This window comes from Gavialis gangeticus, unplaced genomic scaffold, assembly GCF_001723915.1.
Source record: "Gavialis gangeticus isolate Ggan-Ray unplaced genomic scaffold, GavGan_comp1, whole genome shotgun sequence".
NCBI lineage: Eukaryota > Metazoa > Chordata > Crocodylia > Gavialidae > Gavialis > Gavialis gangeticus.
In genome coordinates this window covers 127496617-127508444 of record NW_017729024.1, presented here as the reverse complement: position 1 = coordinate 127508444, position 11828 = coordinate 127496617, and the positions used below count along the sequence as shown (strand labels likewise).

At 45.0% G+C, this 11828-nt stretch overlaps 1 protein-coding gene across 2 annotated transcripts in view; it reads left to right on the top strand.

Annotated features, from left to right (window-relative positions):
* The window catches only part of FAM169A (family with sequence similarity 169 member A), a 79999-nt gene that overhangs the window by 54347 nt on the left and 13824 nt on the right, over positions 1 to 11828 (top strand). For both annotated transcript variants that reach the window (XM_019517693.1, XM_019517692.1), the window contains exon 10: positions 353 to 491. In XM_019517693.1, the coding sequence (XP_019373238.1) occupies positions 353 to 491 (139 nt within the window). The remainder of the gene's footprint in view (positions 1 to 352; positions 492 to 11828) is intronic.

Below are 11828 nucleotides of genomic sequence, written 5' to 3'. Positions count from 1 at the left end.
ATGGACATGGGGTGCCTTCTGTGGCCACTTTCCTGTGCCACCTTGGGGGCGGGGACAGGACACAAGCAGTGGCATGGTCCTAGGACCCACCCACCCACTCACCTTCCTTTGACCTGGGGTGGGGCAGCCCACAGCCAGAAAAGGTTGCCTACCTCTGGTTCAAATATTTTGAAATCTGGAAGAAAGGCACCGTACACTTAAAAATAGTACTTGCAATGAAGTGATATTTCAGTTAGGCCCTATCCATGGCCACTTTAATGAAATAAAAAGGTATTTTGTTGTCTTGATCTAGGAAGATAGTGTTTGTGCATGTAGTTTTTTTCATTTCCATTAATTTTGCTGTTTCTTTAAGAGTTTGCTGTTACTCCTGTTTCTACTCGGACACGGAGCAGTCATTTAAAACGTCCCAGGATAGGAAAAAATAGCAAGGAATCTGAACTTGAAGCTCTGCAAGGAGAGGGTGAGAACATTCATCAGGCATCAGAAAGTGGGTAAGGCTGTAGTTTTTCATTCTGTAGTTTCAATGGTGTTAGAAGTGTATAATGCCTATAGGTACCTGCTGTATTCTATTGCAGTGTTTCTCAACCTTTTAAGTAGCAAGCACCCCGTAACTTCTGAAAATTTTAATAAGTACCCTAACCCTCAATTTTCCAGTGGTTTTGATATTTACTGCCATATGTTGGAAGAAGGGCTGTGTACATAAGGCTGTGATATGACAGATGTCTGATCTAGGGTGGGTAGTTGCCACTGTTTACATCGGGGGTGCACAACTCAAGTATGTACCTGGGCTAGAGGTGATGTTGGCCAAAGCTAGGAGGGCTTACACCAAATTATTACTGGGGGATTTAACATTTTTTGTCATAGTTTTGAAAGGAAGAAGGGGCAAGAGAGAGAGCGTGCTGGGGTACCTGCATACCTCCTGCCTGTGTTTCACATACCCCCAGGGGTACGCATACCACAGGTTGAGAAACTATGTTCTGTTGGACAGCAAAAGTGATTCTACCCCTGCTTTTGATCTAAATTTTCTGATTACCTGAACTGATGGGGAGGGAAGCAAGCTGTCAACTGCAAAGTGATTGCACCAAAAATGATAGTTTGTGCTTCTTGTATAAACTTGGTGGATATTGGGAAACACAGAATAAACACAGACTTTACAGAGCTTACTTACATGTCTGGTTATACGTCAATCTGCACTGATGGAAAAAGATCTGTGTCCCCATGTCATCATTTCTTATGGTTTGTTTTTGTTGGAAACAGTAGTAATTTCACTTCAGAATAAATTTACATCATGGTACTGTTTATATAGTTGTTTTGGTGTTCTGCCCTTTCACACTGCTTTGTGCCCTGTCCTAATTGGAAGTGCTGTTTATGTGTGTGCCCTTTACTGCTTTGAGGGGAAGGGTCAGGTAACTAGATGTCATCTCCCTGTTTTAAAAGTTGATGTGCAGCCAGCTATTGTTCATCAACGTTGCAGCACTCCAGGAGTTGGCACAGCTACCCTGTTGTTCTAGTCCCGTGCTGTGCTGCTTCAGTGTGCTTCCAGATAGAGCTATGCTGAGTCTGTGGATCACCTTGCCCCCTGGGGAGAGGGAACAGTTGTGAAAACCTTGGAGTCTAGACATGCATGAGGTAATTCCTGATGTGATAGCCAATCGGGGTCATAACTGAGAAACTGTGCAGTGCTGTTTTAAAATAAGGGATATGAATATTGCTTACAAGAAAGCAAAGGAAAGCATCGGATCTCTGGCAGTGCTTCAGCTACTTGCCCATATTATGAGAAGGTAAACAGGATTTGGTAGGAGATAATCAGCTTTGACCATGCTTCATCTTGGACATGGCTGATACAAAATAGGACACAAAACTGTGAGATCAGTCACTCCTCTGCACAGAGATGCACCTTGCAGCAGGAGCTCTTCAATTTTCAAGAAAACCCAGCCTTTTTTCACTGAAAGCACTCAGGCTGCCAGCAGCACTGCAGAAGAGACCAGTAAGCATTGTTAATTTTGCGTTGGTTGTTGTTGCATGCTGTGATGCATGCTGGTATCACTTTACCATCTTGGATAGCTGTAAGCTAATCCCTTCCATGGACAGATCCAGGATCTTGCAAAGGGGGTATGAGAGTAGCAACAGTGCTGCAGGGATGGCTGCACTCTTGCTCACAAGGGAAGGCAAACCACACTGCAGAAGCAACAGACAGGGTCTTTTTTTTAATTCCTTCAGTCAGGTAACGATCTTCTTTCCTTTCTCCCTTCTCTGTACACAGTGGCAAGTTCTTCTCCTTTCCCCTCCCTTCCCCTTCTTGCCACTGTTCCCACTATTCCAGGACGATTGGGAGCAGGGGGAAAGCTGCACGTGGAGCCAGTTTCAGGTGGAGACAGTGTTGGCTACAAAGGACTAACTCGTGGGATCATCATAAAATTCTAGTTTATTGGACAGATGCAAAAGTCAGATCATAAGCCTTGGTGCTGATCCCCTCAAACATGCACATATTTACTCACGCACACACACACTCACGGTAGCTAGCTCTGAACACTAAGCACTGGTGTCAAGATATACCTATCCCCAAGTGCTGGAGTCTGCCGTTGATGGCCAGTTGAGGCTTCTTTCAGTGCAGTGTTGCTGCACAAGGGGGTTGCCAGCTGGTCCTTCTGGCTGGACAGGCAGGGGTGATGGTCAGGTCAAAGAGGGTGACATGGGGGGTCATTCTTCACCGTCTTTTATCCCTCTCTGGCAGACTTTGGTGACTCCCCAGTTCTTGGGCTTATCAGGGGTCGTTGACCTCAAGGGACATCCCTCTTGGTAACTGCTGGATGGCAGCTGTCAGCCCCAGGGGTCACGTCCGCATGTACGTGCAGTCTCAGGAGTCCATTGATGAATTTTGATTGATTCACTGCCATGATGAATAGAGCTCTGGAAGTGGTTGATCAGGGGGTATTTCAGCCCCAAGGGTCTGTTTCCAGCATTGACTAGTTCAAACGGGGGCTTCCATACCTTTAACAATGAAGCTTCTGGGAATTCCTGGCTCTTTATTGATTCTTTCCTCTCCTTGTTCTCTGATTTTGTAGGTGTTAATTGCCACTTATTAACATGCTTATCTAGACTAGCTACTGTGTTACACAATCAACCACATGATTCATTCAGGGACCAGCTCCATAAAGAGATTCCTGCTTTTGCTAACATTGTTACATGGTAGAACTTATTTTTAAACTTAAAGTACATTTGTAAAAGCATCTATAAGCTCTATTTTCACTACAAATACACCTTATATAAAAAATAATAATGATATAATAAAAGAAAGAGTGAGAGGAAGGAAGAAAAGGTAGAAAAGAGAAAGCATCCCCAAAAGGGGGCAAATACTAAAAGAGAGGCTTTTGCCATATGGAGAAGCTTCACATTTGGGGGGGGAGGGGACAGACAAAAGGGTTGAGTTTCTTGCTACAACAGCAGTTGTGGCAGCAGGTGGTTCCCTTCCCCCTGCCTACTCCTTGGCTGGCAGGGAACACCTGGAAGGACTGGGTGGGAAGGAGGAACCTGTCTGACACTGCTCTGTAGATTCCAGCTGGAGTGGGCAGGAGCAACTCTGGAGCCTTCCCTAACCCCACCCCTGCCTCTGGGGCAGCCAGAGACAGTGGCAACAGTGGGTAGAGGATGTGGGAAGAGAAGAGGGATAACATGCTTCTGAGCATATGGGGGGAGGAAGGGGGAGGAATGCATACCTGATTCGGGGACTTAAATAAAGTGTTCGGAGTTCGTGAGAATGTAAGAGTTGACCTGAGCCCTTTGCAGTGGTCAGTCTGCTAACCACAGCTACCCATTTGTATGGTGGCTCCTTCTCTTGCCCTTCAGTATGTTCATGAACCAGCTATGCCAGGTTTGAAAAAAAAAAAAAAAAAGTGTAAATGTGTTTAAGGTCTGAGCACCCCATACTTTTAATTCAAGTATGTGGTGTTTTTAGATCAAAGATATCAAACATGGCTTCTGGGCCAGATTTGGCCCACGGAGCTCTGTGATCTGGCCTGTAGGTCTCAGACCAGTTCAGTGTGCTATAAGCAGTGTGCAGAGCTGGTCTCTGCATGTGGGCTGGACTCAGTGCTGCGGATGCTGCTTACAGCACAAGAAGTTGGTCCAGGGCATGCGCTGTATGCAGCACCCATGCCAGAACAGCCATATGCACTAGCTCTGAAGCTGGGCTGAATCAAGTTGCATCAGAGCCAGCACACAGGTACCCCATGCTGGCCTCTTATGCCATGTGCATCATACATAGCTGGTCCAACCCTGTGTGCTGCATGCAGCACATGCTGGCCCTACTCCAGGGCTCACTCTGTATGTGGTGCACAGGGTCAATATGGGGTGCCCTGCCGGACTCGTCTTGTGAGCTGGTTCCAGCACATGCAGACAGCCTGGAACCCAATCTGGACCAACCCCAGAGCCAGTGCACAGGGCCAGCCCCATGTATCAAATGCAGAGCAAACCCTGGAGTGGAGTCAGCACATGCTTGCCTCTGGGACTGGACAGGTCATGCACACTGCAGGTGGCACAGGGAGTTAGCATGGAGTGTGTACTGCATGAAACACCCTGCTGTACTGGTCTTGTGTGCTGGCTCATGTGGCCTGATCTCACCTGAAGATTGGCCCAGTGTCCCCCATCCAACCTACAGGGCTGGATTAGAGGAACATTCCTGGTTTAGATGAAGCAAGTGAATAAATTGGTTCATCAGTGTAAGTTAGATATGAAAGCTGATCTTAGCAAGTCATCACTACATGATCTGATGGCTGCCTTTTTAAAATCTTTTTATCAGTACAAATCATGGACTCAGATTCTTGATTTTGATCAAGAAGTGAACTGCAGGAGTAAGCAAACTCTAGGTAGGAAATGCCATGCACAGTGCTTCTAACAGGAAACTGAAATTGGATTTCACTGTGCCTGACACATACTACAGAGTAGCAGTAATGGCAGAGCAACACATGGGCGTGACCAAATGTGATATGAAGTGGAATTTTAGATCTTGAAAGTATTCTGATATTGCAGAGCAAGGCTGCTTTCTTTTGAGTTGCAACCCAGACTACTAAGCACCTCCAGCCACGTGCCATTAGGAGGTACTGTTCTGAATAACAGCAAAACGGACCTTGCTCAGTTTTCTTTTGCCTTTTATAAACAGCCTCCTTTGCTGTTTAGTCTCATTGATCAGGGACAATTTTCCACTGTTAGGTAGTTCTGGTCTGTACTCTCAGGATGTTTCCTGTGTTTTTTTTTATCCAATGACTTTTAATGTAAAATGCATATGCAGTCCTGGAAGCAAAGACACAGGATTTGTGGGTGCCCCAAATGATTGAGCTAATCATGCCCTTCCCCTTCTTGTTCACTTTTTGAGGTCCCTGGCAGATATTAATTTAATAATACAATGGGATCTAAGCAATTTTATCCCAGATCCTAACAATGGTCTCTTCTATGCCAGATGTTAAAGGTCTGGCATAGTAGGATGCACACTTGCTGGAATCTGGAATAAAATTCCTCAAATCCTATTATTTAGTTAAATCAGCATTTGCCAGAGTGTGTAGCTGGCTGCACATGCACTGGGGCATGCGGAGCTGGAGATCAGTAAGTGATGGAGCTGCCATGGACCTGTGAGCCTGGCAGTGGCCTGCAGTGTGGCTTTTAAATGACCCTGCCACAGGAAGCCAATAGGCTCCCCTTGCATGGGGACATTTAAAGTCTTGGCATGCATCCCAATGGTGGGCTGTATGCCAGGTGTTCAAATTTAAAGCACAATACAGAACAGCCACAAAGATGTTCTATATTAAATGTGAAACATCACTGTGGCTAGTTTGCCATTTTATCCTGTGATAACTTGGCTGGACATGTGGTATGTTACAATTTATTACATGATTAACACTTTAATTGTGTGATAAATATAATGCCTGTCAGGGCCCTGTCCTAAGGAATCTTGAATTCTTAACTGCATAATTGCATATCTTCAGCAGGAGGGTGGAGAATGGCCCTACACCTAAATCTGCATATAGCCTGATGGGTAGCACACTGGGAGATAGGAACTTGAACTCCTCAAGTTGTGTAGAGAGCATCAAACTCCAGTCTCCTGGACCCTGGGTGAGTGATCTAACCACTGTACTGTTATATGAAAGGTGGGCATTGACGCATGTTTCTGAATGAAGGTGACCATGACTTATGTTTTATCTGGGACTCGGTGCTGTCAGTATGTGCTCAGAATACATCTACCAGATCACAACCTTCAGGGGGATTTAAGTGCAGGGATGATTACTTTCTGGATAGAAATTGAATTGCTGTGTTAGGTGGGTGGCAGGCTGATCAGCTCTGCCAAGATGGCAGCAACCATGGGCATGAACAAAAGCAGAACTCTAGCAGTCTTGGGAACTTTACTCAAAATGTAATCATCTATGGCCTTCCAGGTACCTAAGGGTTAAGTGGGGGTTATGGACTTCAGGCACCTGAAGTCTGTCAGAGTCTCAGTTTAAGCACGTTACCCTCTTCAGAGTCTCCCAAGATGAGGAAGAGACTTCAAGGATGGCATTGCAGAATTGTAGCGTGAAGAAAATGTATCTGTGCTGGTCTGGATGCTGGAAAATGAACAGTAACTGGTTGTCTCAGAATGGCTGTGGTTTCTTAAGGGTGGAAAGCCAAAGGACAGAGAGGAGCCCCTCTGTTTCCAAGGAACTAGAAGAAAAGGGGCGGCAGAGAGGAGCCTTCCGTTACTCAGGAAATGGCAGAAATGGATAGGATGATGCAGAGGCAGCTGGTGGAGATAATGTGCAGGCAGATGCTTTCTGATACTGATATCGAAACTGGTGCTCACCCACTGGTGTTGCACCAGCCTTGAGGTTCAACAGCTCCAGTTCTACAGAATTTTGAGGCTCTTCCTTTTTGGGGCAGCAAGCCACCGCTAGAACCCCCTGCTGCAGTTTCTTCCAGTCTGGCACCAAAAACGTGATTCTTTCAAGTTGCATGTGGAGTTGCTGCCATGGCATTCTAACCCCAGGCTCCTGTGCATGTGGAAAGGCCAGTCACGGTGCCTGTTTGGCTTTCTGCATCAAGCCAGAAGCTCAAAGCTTGTGAACTGAAACCTTGTCCTTTCATTCAAACCTCTTCTGCTGCACAGCATTTACACATTTGTACTTCAGGAAAATGAAGTGGGGAGTGGGGATTTTATTTTTAAAGTTCATTTTTTTAGTTTTGTGTAGTGGCTAATGTGTTCCTGTACAGAGGAAGACTGTTGTACACTGCTTGTGACCTCTACAAAGGATCTGCAAAGCATGTCTAACAAAATTGATCATGTTGATAATCAGTCCCCTAAGATGGTGGGCCACAGCAGTGAAAATGACCAGCCACTGAGTGCTCAAGTTCCACAATATTAGAATTCATTGACCCACAAAAGAAACGAGCAAGACTTCACAAAGCAACATCCCAGTGCTACTCAGGGAAGGAACCTTGGCTACTGCTACATTTCCTCCAGAATAAATTTGTGCCCACCATTCTAGGTAAAATAAAGGCATACAAAAGCACCTTACCCAGTGCTGATGCATCCCGCACCCTGAATTCACATGAATTATTCTGTTTAAGAAATGGCTGCCTGGTACACTAGACAAATGTAGTATAGCAACAGGTACTACATGTAGCCCAGCAGACTGTGTCAGACAAGCAGCTCAAAAGTGTAAAGCAAAGCATGCTTCCAAAATGATAAATACTGTGCATGAAGTTTTTGCACAAGGCATTCCTGAGACTGTGTCCTGATTTGTCATTTAGGAGAGGATGTCTTGTGGGTTGCTGAAAGCATCTTGAAATCCCCTAGATCTCTGCCCCCTTGCCCTTGGCGAGACTCAATCCTTTGTTCTCTCAGATGTTGTAAAGACCCAGTAGGCAGTAAGAATTCAAGCCAGCTGCCCAGTTGGTGGCTGGCATTTACCTTCAGTTTCCAAAAGTTATGCTCCACTGTCATCCTGCTCCTGCTTTAAATGGTACTTAACAGATGCTTTTCTAGAATCCATATGTCCAGTGAAAATCTTCATACTGATGGCAGAGGATGAGTGGGTTCTTACAGGCCTAACTATCAATCTGTCCACATCAGTCTGGTAGCTACTGATCAGTCGGGGTTGTGAGTTTTCAGATGGTGATGACAATATTCTTCTGAAAATAAAAGAAACTCTCATCTTGGTGTAATGCCTCTACAGTGCCAGGACAGGCTGTCCCTGGATGTGCAGGAAAGTGCCCTGTCATCTCAAAATTTGGCCTCTTGTGTCTAAAGCGCAGTCCTCTCAACTACCTGATGCTGATGGTTACTGTGTGAGCGTAGAGAGCCCGCTGCACACAGTAAATCCATTATGAGAAAGGTCTGTCCTAAAATGACTATTCCACCTCAATGTTCTTGTTCATCCTGCTTCCCCCCTCCACTCGTTGTAGCTGTAGGGTGGAAGGGGTAGCTGTAGCTGCTGTTACAAAACCTGCAGCCAAACTTCTTGTAGTCGGTGTTTGGCCTGAAAAGTTGCAATCCTATCCATAGCAGGGTCTTTGGGAAGCCATTGTGTATTTTCATTTAGCAGAATTTCAGTGCAAAGAGTTTTTGGTTGATGATGATGGTCGATGTGGAGTCTGAAAGTGGCTGGCTACTCAGAATAGTGAATCATATGGGAAAGTATAAGAGGAATTGTAGGACTTACAGAGATAGTTTCCAGTGTGTTCCACACCTGATGGCAATCTGGAAGCTACCAGATATTTCATGATGTGCTGCCAGAACCTGGCAATGCTGCAGAGGAGTGTGGGACACCTGTCCTGCACACTGCTGAGTGGAAATCTCCCCATGTGGAAGCAGTGATTCATAGTGATGTAAGTGCTACCTGTTTGTTTGGATGCGGCTACTGAGTTCCAGTTAGCACAGAGTAAATCCCATCACATAGACGAGCCCAGATTTTTAGTTCGATTGTGCATTAATCTTTTTTGGTATTGGACTTATAGAAGAAATAAATCTGGAAGGGACCTCAAGAGGTCATCTACTCTAGCCCTGTACTCAAGGCAGAATCTTCCTTGATTAAATTATTGGTCTCCTTCAGAATCAAAGTCTAAATATGCCTTGATCTAAAATTATGGTCATCCATTTGTGATGTATGTGGATGTGTATTTGTAAACTAGAAGCTGGGATACAATAAATTGTCTGACTTCCATCTTGTTTGCTAAAACAGTTCCTGTAAGGCTATGTATACATGGAATTACTGATTAATGTAGAAAAATATCATGGGGTATGTTAACAAACAAAAAGAAATACCAAAGGGCACTGACAGATGTGGAGGAAAAAAGGCTTTACTGGAAGAAGTGGTGTGTTAGGTCAGCTTGGCTCTGCAGTGTCTGTATAGGTTGGGCACTTGTATCTAAAGCTGATTCAATCGGCTGTTAGATAGAAGTGCCAAAAAAGCCATGCTGAAGCACTTGATCTATACAGATTGGACCAGCCGGGTTCCACTAATGTGATGCCTCTTATGGGCATGTGCTGGGTTTGGTGCGGGGGAGTGTGGGGTTTAAAGTAAAGTGTTGAGGTTTTTTTGTTTTTTGTTTTTTTTTTTGTTTTTTACATCCGTAACCAGCCAAAATGCCACAAATCTGTCATGAAAACTGAGGAGAATCTTTTCACTCAGTATCTCTCAAACTTGATTGTTTGGGTCTGTTAAACAAAACAAAACAAAAACAAACAAACCCCAAAACATAGGGTGATTCAGAGGAGTTTGGATGTATTCTATTACAACAGCACCGCAAGTTAAAGCCAGAGAAACAAGATCAAGTGACCTCTTCACAGTAATTGGAATGTGGCTTGTGTAAAATACCTGCATTCCTATAACATGTCCATCTGGCATCTGTTATCATGGCTTGATGAGCAGGGATGGATTTCCTTAGAGAAACCTGACCCAATTAAAATGAAGAAATTTTATTTCCTCAGATTTTCCAAGCTGAGTGCCTTCATGTACTCTACAATTTTCCTAGTGAAGTGGTAAATGGAACCAAAGAGAGATTGTGCTGCTATTTATGCACTCTCAGACAATGTGCTCCTGTATGTTGGACAGTGTCTGAAATAGCCAAAATTAATTCAGTGTTTCTGAAGTACCTGTTTCACAGACCAGCACATAATGCTTCATGACTTTCTAGCTGCAGAGAATTGACCTTTGGGGCATTTGAGAAGTTGGCTGCTATACCTCAAAATTAGGGGAGTGGAGATTTATGCACTACCACTACCAGTAGCAAGGTAATGAAATGTATGGTGGTATGAAGTAACCTGATACAATCCAAGTGTGCACACTATTGTTTCTTTGTTCATATATGAAATTTAAAGGCACTTAAAGCTGTAAAGTAGTGCAGAGTAAATGTTCTGAGAGACCATTACCTTTTGGTTACATCATCTGTTCACTTCTAGCCATTTGTATCCTGTCCACTGTGGTTGGTATATCTGCTATCTTGAATATCTATTCATTTATATGCTTTATAGGTCCTGTACCATTTTAGTTCTACAAAATTAAACAAGCAACAAAGTTGTATGAGACTGTACTAGAATTGGGATAAATTGCTATTTTTCTTCACATCTTCCAAATTTCCTATAAGTAAGGGATGCATTTGCCAAAGCAGAAATTCCCTATGAAGATGTTGGTTGGTTGTTTTTCTGTGTTAAATTCACACATAGAGAGAACCCTGTGTTTTATATACCTCTGCAGTAATAATCTAGTTTTAAGAAAAAAATTGTAAACTGTTCAGGGGTTGGCCACTGTCAGTTTTTTGGGGTTTGAGTTCCTACTTTCAGATGGTAAGTTTATAGTTGTTTTATTAAAAGTAACATCTTTATTCAAATTTTGGTATTTTTCCCATTCAGCATGGGAGGAGGGGGAAGTCCCTTGTCTTGAATTTGAGTACAAGGTGGGGAGCAGGCAGGTGGATGCTTTGGCTTCAGCTCTGACACGGACCCAGGCTTGGGGTCAGAGTCAGAGCTGCAGCCACTGCCATCCCCCAACACCCTGCTGCCTGTCATCCTAAGTCGCAGCTCCAGCTTTGTTAGCAGGTGTCAGCAGCTCCAGCCCTGGTGCTGGGGCCTGGCCAAGGCTGGGGGCGGGGCAAGAGCTGTTGCTGCTGCAGCCACTACTACTTGGCCAGGCAGGGGCCAGTGACACTAGATGCTCTATGCCTTGGGCTGGAACAGGACTGGAGACAGATCCGTGACTGAGGGTAAGTGGTGCCAGGGGGCTCAGGCAGTGGGGAGAGCAAGTGCCAAGGGGGTGCAGGTGGCAGAGGGGCCAGTTGTGGAGGAGACAGGGGGCAGGCTGCTTGACTCCACTGCCTACCCTCTGCCACTTCTTTTCCAAGCACATCTACAGGTACACTCAGATTTCTCACTACAGCAGTGAGAGGTACAAATTAAGATGACTCTCCACTGATTAGATACTATACATGGATAATAGAGGTCCATATTGTATTGGCACTGATTTCATAGTTTCTAGGGTCAGAAGGGACCTGAGTAGATCATCTAGTCCGACCCCCTGCCATGGCAGGAAAGAGTACTGGGGTCAAATGACCCCAGCAAGGTGTTCATCTAGCCTCCTCTTAAAGACCCCCAGGGTAGGAGCCAGCACCACTTCTCTTGGAAGTTGGTTCCAGATCCTAGCCGCCCTGACCGTGAAGTAGCGCCTCCTGATATCTAGCTTAAATCTACCCTCTGCCAGCTTGTGACCATTGTTCCTGGTCACTCCTGCTAGTGCTCGGGGGAACAGGGACACTTCCCCAGTGCCTGCTGGTCCCCCCTGACTAGTTTGTAACAGGCCACTAGATTC